The 19,255-nt window shown below is 42.9% G+C and overlaps 1 protein-coding gene across 1 annotated transcript in view; it reads right to left on the bottom strand.

Moving 5' to 3' along the window:
* LOC145417862 (acetylcholine receptor subunit beta-like 2) overlaps positions 1–17,935 on the bottom strand; it is a 359,174-nt gene extending 341,239 nt beyond the window's left edge. Inside the window, exon 1 of the mRNA XM_080286481.1 lies at positions 17,834–17,935. Within this exon, the coding sequence (XP_080142607.1) occupies positions 17,834–17,900 (67 nt within the window). The 5' untranslated portion in view covers positions 17,901–17,935. The remainder of the gene's footprint in view (positions 1–17,833) is intronic.
* Positions 17,936–19,255: the final 1,320 nt, after the last annotated feature.

Genomic DNA, 19,255 nt, shown 5'->3' with positions numbered 1-19,255 from the left:
GTGTGTGTGTGTGTGTGTGTGTGTGTGTGTGTGTGTGTGTGTGTGTGTGTGTGTGTGTGTGTGTGTGTGTGTGTGTGTGTGTGTGTGTGTGTGTGTGTGTGTGTGTGTGTGTGAGAGAGAGAGAGAGAGAGAGAGAGAGAGAGAGAGATACGAGGAAGGTAAGTGGCAAGAAGTGAGGGGGAAGGGGGGACGTAAGGGGGGAGAGAGGAGTGAGGGAGAAAAGTTTTTGAGAACTAGGTTGTAAGCGGCAAGAGGGAGAAAGACGAGGTAGGTAGGTAGAGGTGAGGTATGAGTGCGAGGTGTGGAAGAGGTAAAGGAGAGGTGAGGTAAGAGTGAGAGGTGTGGATGAGGAAAAGGAGAGGTGAGGTTTCAGTGAGAGGTGTGGAAGAGGTAAAGAGAGGTGAGGTAAGAGGAAAAGGTGTGGAGGAGGTAAAGGAGAGGTGAGGTAAGAGTAAAAGGTGTGGAGGAGGTAAAGGAGAGGTGAGGTAAGAGTAAAAGGTGTGGAGGAGGTAAAGGAGAGGTGAGGTGAGAATGGAAGGTGTGGAAGAGATAAAGGAGAGGTGAGGTAAGAGTGAGAGGTGTGGAAGATGTAATGGAGAGGTTAGGTAGGAGTGAGAGGTGTGGAAGAGGTAAAGGAGAGGTGAGGTACGAGTGAGAGATGTGGAAGAGGTGTGGAAGAGGTAAGGGAGATGTACGGTAGGAGAGGGTGGAGGGGAGACTGGAAAGGTTAGGAAGGGTAAGAGGGTAAGAGGGGAAGAGGAGGACGAAAAAGATGAGACAGATAAGAAGAGTTGAGGAAAATGTGAGGTGTGGGAGAGGTAAGGAGAGGTAAGAAAACTGTTAAGGAGGGAGTTTGGAAAGGTAAGGAAGAGTTTTAGGGATGGTTGAGGGAGGGAGGGGGGGCTGAGGAGACGAGGGAAGGGGGAGGAAAAGAGGGAAGGGAAAGGAAAAGAGGGAAGGGAAAGGAAAAGAGGGAAGGGGGAGGAAAAGAGGGAAGGGGGAGGAAAAGAGGGAAGGAGGAGAAGAAGAGGGAAGAGGGAGGAGGAGAGATGCTGTAAAAAAGATAAGGAAAGGTGCGAGATAAAGAGAGGTGAGGGAGATGAGAAGTGTGAGAGACGTAGAAGAGGTGTAGGAGAGAGGGAGGTAGAGGGCTGGAGTGAAATATTAAGCGTACTAAGTGGAAGTCGGCGTCTAGGTGCCATAGGAGGAGGGAAGAGAGGCAGGGCTGTGTGGGTGAGTCAGTGCTGAGAAAGAGAAGAAGAGAAATGAGAAAACAAGAAGAGAAATGAGAAAACAAGAAGAGAAATGAGAAAACAAGAAGAGAAATGAGAAAACAAGAAGAAAGGAGAGAAGGGAAGAGAGGGGAGAAGAAAAGAAAAGAAAGAAGTCAGGGAGGGGTAAAGAAGGAGGGAATGATGAGGAAGAGAAGACGAAAAGGAGAGGGAAAGAGTCAGAACGGAGTGGGAAAGAAAAGAACGATAAGGAAGGGAGCAAGGAAAGGAGGTAAGGAAGGAAGAGAAAGTGAGGATGAAGTACTAGAAAGGAGCAAGAAAGGGAGACATAGAAGATGGGCGGTAAGGAACGGAGATGAAGAAAAGAAGAAGGAAGAGAAAGACGAAGATAAGAAAGAAAGGGAGGAAGCCCAAAGAGATGGTGAGAGAGGAAAGAAACAAAGGTAAAAAGATGCAACGAAGGAAGAGAAAGAGAAGGGGAGAAAAATGAGCAAGGAAGGGAAAAAGAAGAGGGAGATAAGAAAGAAGAGAAATACTAAGAAGGGAAGTACCACACAAAAGAAGTGAGGAGGAGTGAAAGATGAAACAGGATGGCATACAGTTATGACGGAGGAAGGAAGGAAGGAAAAGAAAGGAGGGAAGTAAAAACGAAGGAGGAAAAAGATCTAAAGAGACGAAGAGGACGTAAGGGAAAGGAGTGACGAAGGAAGGAGGAAGAGGAGGGAAGGGAGGGAGAAAGAGAGGAAGACATACTATACGGGAGACGGAATAAATATTTAGAGGGGTGTTTCAGGAATATATCGGGAGGGTCTTGGAGAGGCGGGAGAGAAGAGGGAGATAAAAGAGAGAGGGAAAGAGAGGAAAAGGGAGAGAATGAGAAAGGATGAGAAGAAATGGGGGGCATGAGAAAGGGGAGGAGAAAGAAAGGGGGAAAGAAATAATAAAAATGGAGATAAAATAAGAACATTGCAAAAGGGTGGGAGTACGAGAGAGAGAGAGAGAGAGAGAGAGAGAGAGAGAGACGAAAACCTGTCTCAAGGGATGTAGCAAAGTTACCGTACATGTGAGTGGGCTGGGAGGTATACGTGTGTGTGTGTGTGTGTGTGTGTGTGTGTGTGTGTGTGTGTGTGTGTGTGTGTGTGTGTGTGTGTGTGTGTGTGTGTGCCCTTCATCTCAGCGTCTCTCCAACCCTGATTTTTGGAAGGGGCATCAAAGCACTGGCGGGGGCTTAGGTAATGCAAAAATGATATGTGAGTGGTGTGTAATGAAGCCTACACCTCTGCACACCTACACCTCTGTACATCTGCACCTCTACACACCTACACCTCTGCACACCTACACCTCTGTACACCTACACCTCTGCACATCTACACCTCGGCACACCTACACCTCGGCACACCTACACCTCTGCACACCTACACCACAAGCAGGACCAGCGAAGGAACGAGTGCACCTGTCCTTTTCACCTGGCCGGCCTGTCAATGAAACGCGGGAGTTTTGACTGTAATAGGTTTGAGCTTCGTCCTGGAATATTCCCTTTCATCGCAGTGCTAAAGCGGATATTCCCCCGTCTCCTTCGTCCTATCTTCCTCAGCGCCTTATTTCACGTATTTTTCTTGAAGTACCTAAGTCGATTTCTCTATGTTTTTCAAAAAATTAAAAATAGGTGTTTCGTGAATTTCCAAACATAACCACTGTAATAGTTTTTGCTGGCAGTCGGATTCATTTAATTCACTACAAGGATTACATGGGATACTTTACATCACCTTAGTTATGGCTACAATTTAATAACAGAATCAGCCGAAGAAAACATGATAATTAGGATGAGAGTGCGGCATATTCAACAACCAATGATAATGCTTGGAATTACTGCACACACACTCGTCTTGGTGACCCCTTGCCATGTCGAAATATAGTCCTAAATATCACCATCAGTTAATATACGTAGCTACCATGCATTAAGCTGTAGTACTGTAGGCCTATCCACTTCATGTACTCAAGTGACATTGACCTGAGCAACTGAGAATGTCCCAACCTATGCAGCAGATAAGTGCCTACCAAGTTGATATCACTAGTTCTTACCACATTCTCGCATATTAGGGAATTTTACCCAGTCCTGCAGTGCACATTTTTGAAAAGCAATATATACAGCCATTCTTAACATAAAAGTTGTCATGCACAGTACCACATTATTATAAGCTGCTTTCCTGATTGTCCTACTTGATATTTGTTTTTTCCCTGGGTGTAAACGTTAGGTCTGTAAAGTGAAGCCGAGAGTTTGGAAGGTTAAAATAAGTGAATGAATGCATGGCACGTTTCACTTGGCACTCAGCTGGCAGTTCTCCTGTTCTTGTGTTTCCCCGTTCATGTTTTCTAGATTCCCTACACCCAGCCTATATGTTTATTTTCTTACTCTATTTTGGCCTAAAGTTGCCATCGTCCATCTCAAATACTCTTCTTACCCTAACTTGGCCTATAACTGCCATCTCTCCGTCTTGAATGCTAAGCTGTAGCAATAGATCAACACTAGAATATGATGCTCGTCAGGAAGAAGTGCTATGGAAAGGATGTAGGGCCGTAGCAATGCCTTTTTCTCCCACTGAGCCACGTGAAATAAGCTGAAATGGGATACTAATCTAGACCAAGTAACAATGAAAGAACTATAGTGGGGAAAAAGGACTAAGATGAAGGATGATGATGGATGGCCAGGCTTTGCTTCTCCATCGCCTTCCATTTTCGTTTCTTTTTTTATTTTCGTTTTTCTGTAACTATCCCTTTCTCCCCTGGTCTGCCTGTTCCCTTTTAACTCCTTCAGTACGATAACATCTTTTCTTAGTTTAGGCTTCCTACCACAAGACGATTTTGTTCAGCGTATGTAAGTTCCTTAGCCGTGAAGGGATTAATGAAGACTATATGAAAACCATTACTTTTCCCTTCAACCTCTCCACCTTAGCCGCAATGTTGCCTTACTCTCTCCCCACCTTATATCTTTATTATTCTGGTCACTGCCCTTCTAAACTCTACCCGCATGCCTTACCCATTACGGAGGGCACGCAGCATCAGTCTCCCTACACACACTTCCTTTTTTTTTTTTTTTTTTTCATATGTCAATCCTAGTGCAAACAGGTCCTCTGACTCCTTCAAGCACACACCTGGTTAACTCAGGAACTGTCTTCCTCAGTCTGGTTTTCCCTCTAACTATGACCTCCAGTATTTTAAACATAATTTGTCCAAGCATCTCAAAATCAACAATAACTTTCCTTTATTAAACTTTCTTTAGATGGGAATTTTTTTGAAGTTTCCCAGACCTCAGTTTTTCCTCTTTCTTTGTTATTAATTAAACTTTATTTCTCTGCTCCCCCCATTCACATATCTTTTCATTCCCCTGTCTAATATAACCCAATCCTCAATTTCTTCCTCATTACCTGACCCTTCTCGTCTCAAGTCTATATCGTCCCCTTCCCCTCACCTCCTTATCATGACCCCTGTCTTAACTGTCCTTCACCCTGACCTTACATGACCCCCTCCCTGACCTTTTCTCCCGCCAGGTGACCTAACGCTGAAAACACAGAATGAAGAGACGTAGGAGGGAGTGGATAAAGGGAGGAGATGGAGGAGAAAGAGAGAGGATGTGGTAAAGATAGTGTACGGGGCTGAGAGAGAGAGAGAGAGAGAGAGAGAGAGAGAGAGAGAGAGAACGTGTAAAATCTGGGGGTACAAGCGAGTGAGAATATTGAGGACTTAGGGAGGAAAGGAAGAGGGGAAGGGAGGAGAGAAAGAAAGCGAAGAAAGAGAGGAAGTGGGCGAGGGAGGAAAGGAAGAGGGGGTGGGAGGAGGGAAAGAGAGTGAGGGAAGTCAGGAAAAGAGGGAGAGAAGGGGAGGGAAATGAAAAGAGAGACTAACACAAAGATGGAAGGAAGAAGGAAGGGAAAGAGACGAAGAAGAGAACAGAGAGCAAGAGGGGAAATGGAGGGGAAAAAATGACACAACATGAGACGGAGAAGGAGGAAGGAATGGAAGGAGAGGGAAGGACAAAGAGTAATAAAGGAAGAAAGGAAGGAGGGTGGAAGCGACTGGAGATGGATAAGGGAGGAAGGATAAATATAGTGCTTGTGGGAAGGAGAGACAGGATTCGATAAGGAGAGGAGAAGAGAAGAGAAGAGAAGAGAGACGGGAAAGGCTCAGAAAAGTTACAGTTTAGTGCAGGTGAGAAGGAAGGAAGAAAGGGAGAAGAAAGAGGAAAACAAAGAGAAATAAAACAGGAATGGGAAAAGAAAGAGAGTAGAGGAATTGGGGAGGAAAGGGAGGAGGGAGTGAGGGAGGAAAACAAGGGGGGAGAGAAAGAGGGAGGGGAGAAATAGGGGGACAAGACAGAAAAACACAAAATCATATACCTTTAGGATTTTAGAAAGTGGAAAAAAGAAGAGGGTAGATGAGTGAGAGAGAGAGAGAGAGAGAGAGAAGATGGGGGGGAGGTAAAGAGAGAGAGAGAGAGAGAGAGAGAGAGAGAGAAGATGGGGGGGGGAGGTAAATGAGAGGAGGGTGAAGAGATTGAGAAAGAATTAAGAACGAATTACTAGTAGGTGGAAAGGAGGAAGAAGGAAAGACAGGAGAGAAAGGAAAAAAAGGAACAGGAAAAAAGAAAACAGGTGTCAATAAATGTAAAAGACTGGAGAGAAAGGTGAAAGAGAAAATAAAAAAGCAAAAAAAAGGTGCTTAATTAGAGAGGAAGGAAGAAAGGAAGGAAGGCAGAAGGAAACAAGGGTAGGGAAGGAAAAGGAAAAAGAAAAGGGTAGAGGAGGAAAGGAGGGGAATGGGAAGAGGACAGGGAGAGGGGAGAGAGAATGAGAAGGGAGACAGGGGAGAGAGGAGAGGAGAGGAGGGGAAGAAGAAAGGGAGAGGGGAGAGAAGAAAGTAAGGGGGGCCGGGGACAGGGAGAGCGGACAAGGAGGGAGAGAGGAGAGGAGAGGAGAGGAGGGGAAGAGGAAAGGGAGAGGGGAGAGAAGAAAGTGAGGGGGGCTGGGGAGAGTGAGAGCGGACAAGGAGGGAGAGAGGAGAGGGAGAGGGGAGAAAAGTCAGAACTGCAGAACATGTTGGTGGGATGGAAACAGGAAGGGAGAAGAGGAAGGAGGAAGGAGAAAAAAGAAAAAGGAAAGAAAAAGAGGGGATGAAGGACAGAAATGAAAAGAGGAGATGGGGAGAAGCTTAAGACAAAATTCATAAGGAAGGAGGGAAGGATGGAAGGAAGGACGGGAGGAAGGAAGGAAGGAAGGAAAAAAGGATGGTAGAAAGGGAGGGAAGACAAGGGTAAAAAAAAAGACACGCAGAGAGAGAGCTGAGTAAAGAGTAAAAGAATAAGAGAGTACAACTAAGGAAGAAAAGAGAGAAGATGGGGTGAAGGTGAAATAGAGAAGGGGAAGGGGAGGAAAGGGGAGATGGCGGAAAAGTGTAAACAACGAGAGAGAGAGAGAGAGAGAGAGAGAGAGAGAGAGAGAGAGAGAGAAAGAGTGTGTGTGTGTGTGTGTGTGTGTGTGTGTGTGTGTGTGTGTGTATCAACGACAGAAAAAGAAAAACAGGATACAGCAAGAAACAAACGAGAGAAAACACGAGAAAATGAAGCGAAAGAAGAGGAAACAAGAGAAGAACAAGAAAAAGAAAAGACGGGAGAGGGAGAACACGACGAGGAACAAGAAGACGAGGATAAGAACAGGTGGGAGCGAGAAAAAAGGAAAGAGAGAGAGAGAGAGAGAGAGAGAGAGAGAGAGAGAGCACGAATAAACCTATCAACTCATATCAAAGCCAAATTGCAGAACAAGGACACGGACAGGCGAATAGAAGTAAGTCACCCCTGCCCACTCTAGTCCCCCATTTTCTATTCAATATTTCGTTTTCCTTTTTTCGTACACATTTTCTTTATTATTATTTTTTTTTGTATTCTACTTACCTCTTGCATGATTTTGTCTCCTCATAAACATCAATTATATTTTCTTTCAGTACCCTCTTTTATTTTTTTCTTTTTAATCCTCCGGTGTTCGTGATCCTGGACTTAAATGCTCTCTCTCTCTCTCTCTCTCTCTCTCTCTCTCTCTCTCTCTCTCTCTCTCTCTCACCAAAAGTTGCCTGGAATGACGGGACAAAATTCCAACTCTCACGGCGCAAATTCCTGGCAATAATGTGTGTACGTGTTTTGGCATACATACATGTGCACACTGGGTAAAACGGTCATGTAAGTACGTACACGGGTAGTCATGTATGTGCACCTTTCATATCATCACATGGACAATTTTTTGCATTTATTGTATGTACGTAGGAACATGTGTAATTAAATGGGGACGGACTATCTATCTATGACTATCTATAATATCTATCTATATTTGTCTCTAAAGGGCATTCTATCTATCTATGTCTATCACTTATTATCACTATCTCAAAAGGACGTTGTATCTATATCTATCTGTCTGCCGATCTATCTATCCATCTATATCTATCATCTATCTATCCGTGTCTGCCTATCTATCTATCTATTACGGGACGCAGCATCCTGTGTGGGGTGACCTAGACCAAAGCACTTCAAGGCCTTTCTGTCATTACTCATTAACGGCCGTTCCTCCCACCACACACAACCCTCCCTCCTATACTAAACTCTCTCGCCTTGTCTCCATCTTGCTCCCCGCCTCCTCCTCCTCCTCCTCCTCCTGCTCCTACTCCTCCTCTTCCTCCTCATAACTACCTTAATCTCGTCTATATTTTTTTTCACCTTTAATTGGCTCAGATATTTGTCATTTTTTAGTTTAGTCCATCCAAGTCAGTAGCAAAAAAGACAATACTACAGTTCTCCATCCTTTCCATAGCACTTCTTCGTGACTAGCACCACATTTTACACTCCATCTTCCGTTTTAACTGATTCAAGATAAGAGAGATGACAATTTTAGGCCAAGTAAAAAAAATAAATAAATAAGCATAGTCTCAGTCTGCACACTGAATATTTGGCTAAAGACCCCTATTTTCTTTTTCTTTTCTTTTTTCACACTAACCTATTTCTAAGACTTTATTTTCCACACTATCCAGCACACCTTACACTTCACACGGCACTTTATACTGTTAAGAAATTATTTACCCCCTTTAGTACGGTGGCGTTTTGATGTTGCTTAGGTTTGTTATCTATAATTAGTTATATTTAGCTTGAGAGGTTGTCAGACAGAAGGGGTTATGAAACAAAGGGATATTCAATGCAGTGTTGTGAATAGCGTCATATTTTAAGTTACGCGCGCACACACACACACACACACACACACACACACACACACACACACACACACACACACACACACACACACCATACCCCGCTCTCACTATCGCCAACACTGATGTAAAAATATGATGCAAATTTATAAGCGAGGCATAATTCCAGCCTCTAATGAAACAGGCTTAATTGGTAACGATGCTGCCTTGTACGGTATAAATATTCTGTCAGGCGTCTGTAATATCAACTTTAAAATTAAGTGCATGAGTTATTATGGCTGCTCTCTCTCTCTCTCTCTCTCTCCTTCTTCCATCTCTCCCTCCCTTTTCGTCCCTCATCTCTCTCTTTTACCCTCCCTCCTTCCCTCGCTCTTTTCCATTCTCCCTCTCAACTTCCCCTCCCTCCCTCGCTCTTCTCCCCTCTCTCTCCCCAGTCTATTTCCCCTCCCTCCCTCCCTTATAATGTGGACGAGGGAGGAGGTGTCAGGGAGGAAGATAAGTTACGATGCCTGACAAATGGAGGGGAAAACGGGAAAGGGAGGAATGTAGCAGCGGAAGGGAGGAATAAGGGAGAGGGTGACGGAGGGGGAGGGGAAGGGAAGCAAGCGGAAGGAAAAGGAAAGAAGGTAAGAAGGATGGAAGCGAGGAAGATACGGATGGAAGAGAGAACAAGAGGAATGGAAGAGAGAACAAGAGGGATGGAAGAGAGAAGAATGGGAGAGATAGGAAGAGGGATGATACAGAGAAAGAGGAGGGAGAGAAAGATGGAACAGTGAGAGGATGCAAAGAAGGATGGAAGAGACAACAAGATGAGGATGGCAGACGAGGAAGAGAGAGAAGAAAGAGACAGGAAGAGAGAGATGGAGGAGAAAGAGGAGGCGGAGGAGAAGTATGGAAAAGGAAGAGAGATAGGAGGATATGTATGTAAAAGGTGAAGGGACAGGAGGGGAGGATGAAGGGAGGAGAGAAGAGGGATGGAAAAGGGTGGAATATGGCGGCGGAAATGAGAGAGAGAAAGAAAGAGAGAGAGAGAGAGAGAGAGAGAGAGAGACAGACAGACAGACAGACAGACAGACAGACAGAGAGACAGAGAGAGAGGGGGGGGTTAAAAAATTACTGACGCTTTATATATTGATGATGACTTGTAGGCCTACAGTATAAATGTTTTCCTCTCTCTCTCTCTCTCTCTCTCTCTCTCTCTCTCTATGCATATATATCTATCACTGCTAAAATATTTCCTTTGCTGTCGGATGTCCAAACTACCCAAATTACCCCTCCCCCGTGCGCGCGCACGTGTGTGTGTGTGTGTGTGTGTGTGTGTGTGTGTGTGTGTGTGTGTGTGTGTGTGTGTGTGTGTGTGTGTGTGTGTGTGTGTGTGTGTGTGTGTGTGTGTGTGCACGCGTGCGTTCATGAGTGCATGCGTGCGTGCATGCGTGCGTGCGTGCGTGAATTACCCAACACCAGACAATCTGACTCACAAGAGGGTGCAATTCGCCCTCTTGCAAGAAAGGCTGGCAACCCGTAAACAAGACTAATGAGAAAACTTTGGAAGGAAACGTCATTCCTCTCCACAATTTTCCATTCCTGAAGGAAGTTAAAAAGACATTTCCATACATAGCGAACACAGTGGCGCTGGTGAGGGGCGCCTTCACGTGGTGGCACCGATATAGCTGAGCGGTGAAGCTGCCAGGTTATGCAAACGTCCCTCAAACCACTCCCTATTCCCCTAAAGGAGGATGGTAAACTGCAGGCCACTGTGTTCACATTCAGATCCTCCTCCTCTTCCTCCTCCTCCTCCTCCTCCTCCTTCTCTTCCTACGCTTCCTCCTCCTTCTCCTCTTCCTCCTCCTCCTCCTGCCACCACCACGACCACCACCACTACTACTGTTATTACTACTACTACTACTACTACCGACGGACGATTTTATTCAGGTAAGGAAAGACATTACGAACTAGAGGGGTTAGATGCAGCCTTCATTACCCATTTTTAATACTAGGATGATCTAGTATAAAAAAAAATCGTCCGGTAGCATAAAGAATAAAAAAAAAAACAACACTGAACGGGGTTAAAACACACACACACACACACACACACACACACACACACACACACACACACACACACACACACACGCACACGCACACACACACAAGCCAGACGAATGCTTAATAACACGGGATCATTTCAATCACTTCAAGAGACGCCTTTCAAAATGATGTGATTAGTTTCAGAGTGTATCGTTCAATCAGGCTAAAAATTACCAAACAGGACGATAATTACTGACAGACATCAAGTGAGCGGAACCCACTGCAAAATAAAACCCAGGCTCATTATTTGGGTTCAACTCCCATCAGGCGGAGTGACACTGATGGTGAAAGTGGGCGGAAAAACACGCACATTTTATTTCTCTCTCTCTCTCTCTCTCTCTCTCTCTCTCTCTCTCTCTCTCTCACACACACACACACACACACACACACACACACACATTTATTACTCTCTCTCTCTCTCTCTCTCTCTCTCTCTCTCTCTCTCTCTCGCCACATGATTTTCCACTGCATTATTTTTTCCCTTCAGCCCGAGGACGCCGTTTTTTTTCCCGCTAATTCCTGACGATTTTGTTGGCTTTTTTTTTTTGGAGGGGGGATTGGAGGGGTTATGAGTAGTCTTCATTAACCACTTCAGCATGACGATCTTCCGAAAGTTAAAAATAATGGTCTGAAGGTAACAAAAAAAATAAAATAATAGTCTGGAGGTATAAATAATAATTAAATAAATAATAAAGAAGCAGCAAAAACATGAGGAAAAAGAAAAGAGGAGAAAAAGAGAAAAATGAAGAAATGAAAAGAAAAAAGAGAAACGGAAAGAAATATCTAAAAAAATAAATGAAAAAAGAAATCAAGACAAAAAACCAAAGAAATTAAATGAAAAGAAAACAAGAATTAGACAAAAATGTAAAGAAAAAAGAAGACAAAAGAAAGGAAAAGAAAAGAGCTGATGTGAAAAAAAACATTTTAAAAAGCCCTGGGGGTGAACAGGCTATCTAAAAAAAAAGTGTAAATTATCAAAAACTACAATACAAAGTGAACTACGAGGCCAATAAAACCCATAATAAAGCCCACAGGTAATAAAACTCACAGTATCACTTCAGACAAAAAATAAAATAAAAAATAAACTTATCGCCCCGAGTGACCAATGCAACCCAGGGCCAGGAAAAACAGCTGTATATTTATTTCTGGTGAATTTATCGCCATTTATCGTCAGTTTCTCGTCATTTATCGTCAGTTAATTTATCGTCATTTTTCGTCAATTAATTTATCGTCATTTATCATCCATGAATTTATCGTTATTTATCGTCAGTCAATTTATCGTCATTTACCGTCAATTTATCGTCATTTACCGTCAATTTATCGTCACTCATCGTCAAGTAATCGTCATTTATCGTCATTAGGCGTCAATTTATCGTCATTAATCGTCAGTAAGGATGGGGAGTCCCTCGGGTCATTCTCCACCTCATTTATCAACTGCTTAATCAATATTTAACCTTGACCTCCTTTATTTTATCCTTGTTACCTTTAGATGATTATATTTACCTGCGTCACGACCAGCAAGGTATGTGAGAGCAGTGGCGGGTTTCTTGTTTGGATTAAGAGACTCTACTGTACATCCTTTCCACAGCACTTCTTCGTGACTAGCATGTATTCTAGTGTAAGATGGAGGGTTAGAAACTGGTGCATATTTATTTGAAAGATTTACTCCTTCAACATAGCTTGCATTTATTTTGTCAACAGGTGTGTGTGTGTGTGTGTGTGTGTGTGTGTGTGTGTGTGTGTGTGTGTGTGTGTGTGTGTGTGTGTGTGTGTGTGTGTGTGTGTGTGTGTGTGTGTGTGTGTGTGTGTGTGTGTGTGTGTGTGTGTGTGTGTGTGTGTGTGTGTGTGTGTGTGTGTGAGAGAGAGAGAGAGAGAGAGAGAGAAAACTGTCGACTGTACCAATCCCAATTCAACTCTCCATTACTACAATCACCTGACCTTATTGCTACCACAAGACAATTATATTCATCGTAAGGCGAGGCCCAGTACGGACACTCCCAGCATTAAAACCATCCCAGAGGAGAAATATGATGATGCTGTTTCTTCACAACTGATTGTAATTAATTCTGAGTCCGACTGTACATTTTTCCTACCTCCATACGATTTTACTGAAGTCGGGGAAAAGAAACTCGCACTGAAAGAGTTAATGAAGGTTGTTTTTACTGTAAGTTCTCCAGTCTTAAAAGTTTCTCCTGAGCCAAATAAAATCGTCTGGAGATGACAACAAAACCCCTCAAAAAAATATGAGAGCGAAGTAAAGAGTCTAACCTTACACAAAAATAAAAAACGATGACACACCACTAACCTGATCTTGATATTAAACCTTCATTTATGCAACAGGGTAATTTACTGAACACATAAAACGCTCAGCTGCATACCATCAGACACTGCCCTGCCATAACTGGTGAGATATGGACGGTGTTTTGTTTCTCTGCTGGAGGGAAATTGTATCTGGAGTTATGTCCCGGATGAGATCAAAGAGGCGCACTCTGAATTGCCCCATCCCACGCATACCCTGGCCCGGACATTAGTTTATGATGTTGATGATAATGATCTGCCTCTGTTTTGAAAGAGAAACAGTCTCTCTCTCTCTGTATATATATATATATATATATATATATATATATATATATATATATATATATATAGATATAGATATAGAGATATATATATATATATATATATATATATATATATATATATATATATATATATATATATATATATATATATATATATATATACCGGTTTATAAGTTATTTGTTTATTTATTTATTTATATGCACCATATTTTTCCCGTATATATTTTTTTTCAAAATCACCTGGTCACAATATCCCTGAATGTAAAAATTTCTGTTTGTTAGCCCCAAAACTGTGCCAATTATTTTCAGTAAAGGCAACTAAACACAGACAGAGAGACAGACAGACACACAGAGATACCAAAGGCAGTAAGTACCGGTCTCGTCCCGGCACCCACCGGGACCCACGGTAAACTCTGCCATCACACTGAATCATTTTTACTGCCGGTGAACTTGACAATCTCGTCCCCTGCCAACCCTGTCCTCTCACTCAGCCACGCTCAATAGTCCCTTTACACTGCCTGCAAACTGTCGGGCCAAGTCTCCTCCTCCACTAAACACCGACAGGGGGGGGGGGGGAGGGTCTCTCTTACATTCACTGACTATGGCTGATCTCTCTCTCTCTCTCTCTCTCTCTCTCTCTCTCTCTCTCTCTCTCTCTCTCTCTCTCTCTCTCTCACATCCACTGACTATGGGTAATCAGTACTTTCACGCGGCAGTCAAAACCACATATAGCCGTCCCGCAACACACAAGCGTAGCCCAACAAACTAATCACCTGAATAATGGTGAAACTTTTGGATATCTCGCTTCGTTATTGTTTTTTTTTTTTATTCTTTTTGTTCCATTCCATCCATGTAATCGGATTATTTGTCCCGTTGCTGCACAAAAGCATTCTTACTAACAGCTGGTCCAGAGAGAGAGAGAGAGAGAGAGAGACGAGACACACACACAGACAGAGACAGAGACAGACAGACAGATAGACAGAGACTGACTAGGGGAGCAATCGATTCTTTCCTATAACTCCCACACTCGACAGATAGATAGACAAACAGATAACGGTAGATGGAGATAGACAGAGAGACTGAGTAGGAGAGCCATCGATTCTTTCCTGCAGCTCCCACACTAATGTCGTTCCGAATTTCCTGGTTTTCCTCATTTCGGCTGCTTTCACGGGGCTTAAATTAATTCATTCCCAATTATAATTCCGAGTTACCCCGCCGCAAAAGCACCCTCTCTCTCTCTCTCTCTCTCTCTCTCTCTCTCTCTCTCTCTCTCTCTCTCGTTAAAGGTAGTCACCAAAAAATTACTCTACACCTCTCTCTCTCTCTCTCTCTCTCTCTCTCTCTCTCTCTCTCTCTCTCTCTCTCTCCGATGAATCATATCAAAGCGAATCACCTTTGGCCAGAGAAGCATGTCAAGCCCCTCTCACCTTAGGAATATTAGACAGCAGTAATAAAATCCTAGAAATATTAGATCATCTTTCATCTCGACTGCATCACAAGAAAGAGAGAATATTTTGATGCAACTGGGTCATGCAATTTCATGTGCAAGAGAAAAGGGAACAAGAAAATGGAACAAGCAATCAGTAAAGGAAGCCCATATTTGACACGGAAATGGAAGAGAAAATTGAACATACAACCAGAAAAGGACGCCATATTTGACAAGGATGAAGGAACGATAAAATGGAACGTGCAACTAGAAAGACACCACATGTGACACGAGCATTTGAATACTTCTTCGACTGGAGCCTACACTTCGATTACTTTCCTTTTATAAGTAAAATTATATCAGAAATTCGCCTTCTAACAGAACTGACACCCGGAATGTTCTTGGAAATTACCCATTAACGAATGTCACAAGCCCTGTAATGCATATATTCTTGCCCTTCCTATACAAAAAAAAAAAAAAAAATCCATAGCTAACTTCTTGTCCTTCCTATGCATATAGATGGACTTATAGATAGATAGGTAGACAGACAGACATATATATATATATATATATATATATATATATATATATATATATATATATATATATATATACAGTATATATATATATATATATATATATATATATATATATATAGTATATACTGTTATATATATATATATATATATATATATATATATATATATATATATTCTAGTCCTTCCTGTATCTAAAATTACGTCTACGGTGTAACTTATTGATCCTGAGGCTGTGGACTGGAAGACTCACTAGGGTGGTGGACTGGGAAATGAGCAAGTGAACTGGGAAACTAAGTGGTGTCCTAGAACTGGAGATGAAGTGATGGACGAGGATGGGAAATGATCAAACTGGGAGACTTCGCGACAGATCTGTGAACTGGGCAGTTAACTAGGGAGCTAATACCAGTACTAGGAGACTAACTGGAAAACTAGCTACCGGTATGCTTGACAGTGCACTGGGAGAGGACTGGATAACTGGGATACTGGATGGTGGAATGGTCAGTAGAGTGCAATACAGTAACTGGGTAGTGGACTGCATTTGTACCGGTTGTACTGGGTGTGTGTGTGTGTGTGTGTGTGTGTGTGTGGACAGGGAAGGGACCGGGAGTATGAAGAAAATAGAAATATCTGTCTTACTGGAGAGGATGACCGCAGGGATTGGCGATATTACTCTCTCTCTCTCTCTCTCTCTCTCTCTCTCTCTCTCTCTCTCTCTCTCAGCAACCTAGAAAATGAGGTGTCGTATAGAAACTTCCTACGTTTATACACGGATGCAACAACAGCGTCTAAACTTTCATCACCAGACACCAGACCACGGAAAGTTTGTTTGTAAATGTCAAAATATAATTAAAACCACAAAGAACACAATACCGGGTACATATAACGTAACAGATGCACCATTACACAAACGATACTAACTGGGTGGAAAGGAATAACAAAACTTAGCATGCTATCTATTACGCCACACGTGATTAAGAAACAGGAGACTATTGATTACTACCGAACATCACTTTAAGTCAATATCCATCCTAATTAATGCAAAGGAACACTGGGTCTTACCACGTGAGGTGTGCCGCCTGAATATATTGCATCAGATATGTTAGAAACGAGACTGGTTTACCCGGCGCAAAATTGCGTTTCGGAGGAGTCGGATGTTTATTCCCGCTCACACACCCACCGCTCACACACCCACACACGCATCGCTCACACACCCACACCTGCAACGCGTAACCTTGATTCTCTCGTAAACACAGCACCATTCCCACACCTACAACCCGCAACCTTGTCCCCTCCTCCACCCATCTCTTCACACACACCAAACAAAACCTTCTGTGGCAGCTGCTTTTACCTCACCGATTCGAGTTTGTAATTTAACCACGTGTCTAGCGCTGAATGTCCGCTGGTGTAAAAGGTGCGTGGTATACGTAGCCCTTCTAAAAGGTGTATACATCCTTATTTTATATCCACCCGAAACGTGTAGATGAAGCAAGGAATTCGGAGGGAAAGTGAAACACATGGACATGAGATGAAACACGACCTACGAAAAGATGGTGGAAACCAGGAAAATGGATATATACCCGGCTGAACAAGCAAACTAGAAAGAAACAACTCAAACAAGTACAATCGAGTGACAACTAAACAGCCAATATTATGCACTGGACGGCGCCATAATGCACAGGGACGGAAGGGCGATATTGGCTGAGAAAGTGATCAGTGGTCAGCTAAACAGCTGGTTGTCTTCTGTATACCCAAGTGGATAAATCCGAGAAGACCAGACTGAAACTGAGGCTGGTAGTTTATACAAGCACAGAAATTCAAGGGGAGGAGTCATCAAACCACAGAATTTAAGAGATGTGAGGGAGCGGCCGGGAGAATAGTGCGTCTTTTGCCCGCTAGATGGCAGCACCTCTCGGCCACACCACCATGCTACACCATCTCGCTGACCTATTTTCATGTCCTGTTTCGTTTATTATTATACAGTTGTGTTATTAACATATTTCTTTACTATGCATGCAGAGATGGCTAGAAAACGAAAGATACCCGGTACATAACAGGCTTCACAACAAGATACAGAAAATACACCGGTGCATCCTAGAAAATACGACTTATACTACTTGAAAAATACACTTACCAATAATCTGCACTTTCATGAACGCAGCGAGCAGTATAGCAAGTATTAACATCTAAGTCTGGTCTGATCACATACAACGCTTGCATGAGGCTGATGTGGGGGAGAACGTCATGTTTCTATAATTCTGTTTGAGATTCCACTCAGTATCTCCGTAAGTTCTTTATTAATTTCAAACAGCATTCTAAAACACTACTAACTACTCCATCGCTGGTAACATCCATATCGGCTGCTACATTACACTCAGACAACAACAGGATCACCTGCAACGCACACTATTGCACGTTAAGCTAAGTGACCCCGCAGCACTAAACGCTTCAACTGCAGTATTGCCTTAAAGCTGCCCAGGATAGTCCCGGGTTATTGAAAAACATTTTACCGTAAGCTGATGCGCTATCCTGTATTTAAATGTCCAGCGGCTCGTGTGTGAATGAGCTACGCAACGTGGGATTTAAATCGCTCCCAATGTAAACAAACACGCTGGGAAATATAAAAGTCCACTGAGATCATTGAAGTCCACGATCCCTTTAAATTTCACGTGTATTCAACTGACTTTTGATTAAAATTACAAGTGGGAAAAATAAATAATGCCTTACCTGCAACCAAGAGCCCCAGCACGAAGCATATCTGAAAAACCAGCCTCTTCAACAGCCTCAGCTTCATGGTTGGATGGGGGATTGTGTGTAATTTTCACTAAGTCACTTCTCACACAAGTTATCCCACTATATTTCCACTCGCTTATCACTGGCCTTTTTTTTTTTTTTTCTTTTTTTTAGCTCCTCCCCTCCACTCGTCCCAGCCTCTCTCACCACCGCAACGCGCCCCCACCACCCACCACCTTGACCATAGCCAGGGGAACAACCAGGACCTGCCGGAGCTCTGCGCAACACCCCACTCTCCGCCGTGTCGCTGCAAACACTGAAGTCTGCCTTGTCTAACCGTGCTCTGCTCTCACATCTCCCTCCCTTCGCTCCACTCCCGCCCCCTCTCCCTCCCTTCTTACTCTCTCGCTGGCTCTCTCCCTCCTCTCTCTTTCATCCCACTCTCTCACAGACTCGCCGCACTCTCTCTCTCTCTCTCTCTCTCTCTCTCTCTCTCTCTCTCTCTCTCTCAATTTAATCCCTTGCGTTCGCTCTCCATACTCTATCAATTCATACGGTTTTTCCCTGATGTTTTGCCCAAGCACACTTCCTTATTTTTTCCCCTTTCCTTCACCTTCCTCTGCTAACCTAATAAAAGTCAAGAATGTGATTTACGTGCATGAGAAAGAGAATGCAAATAAATCCTGAACGGTCTTGAATCACGCTTACATCATGAAATACTAGATGTGAGTTATTTTCATTAAGGAAGATCGCTTTAAATCAAATTATTAAGCTGACTGAGCACACACACACACACACACACACACACACACACACACACACACACACACACATTACATTAGTCTTACAGTCGCTTATTAAAGTCAAAATATTCTAACCCGCATTCTTACCAACAAAGGCTGCTTAACACATCTTCTTCAGCAGTTTATTTTGCATATTATTTTGCTTATTTCTTCAGCGATTTATTTTCCTTATTATTTTGCTTATTTCTTCTGCGATTTATTTTGCATATTATTCAGCTTATTTCTGCAGCTATTTATATTGCTTTTTATTCTCCTATACTATTGAAGAAACTTTACTATGAGGGAATTTTCAGAAGCAACTTTTCAACTAAGATAACTCAAATTCCAGTCTATTATATTTTTTCCCCTCATTTTTCTTTCGGTACAGATATTTCCCATCATTATTGTTTTACTGATTTTTTTTTTTCTACCTGCATAAAATTATCTTTTTTTTTTTTCGAGGGGGGGGACAATTTGCGGGCTTCTGGCCTTTGGTTCCTTCTTCCTTAGTGAATAATATAATCGTTCACCTAAAATCCACCCAAATCTAACCTCGGACAACCTAACCTCATCGAAGCCTAACAATAACATAATCAAACCCAATCTAGGTGCATCTTAGCTCGTTTGAACAACC

The sequence above is a fragment of the Coenobita brevimanus genome, chromosome 111 (assembly GCF_032717465.1).
Source record: "Coenobita brevimanus isolate Jiangsu-jjx chromosome 111, ASM3271746v2, whole genome shotgun sequence".
Taxonomy (NCBI): Eukaryota; Metazoa; Arthropoda; class Malacostraca; order Decapoda; family Coenobitidae; genus Coenobita; species Coenobita brevimanus.
This window is presented reverse-complemented; position numbering and strand designations above follow the sequence as displayed.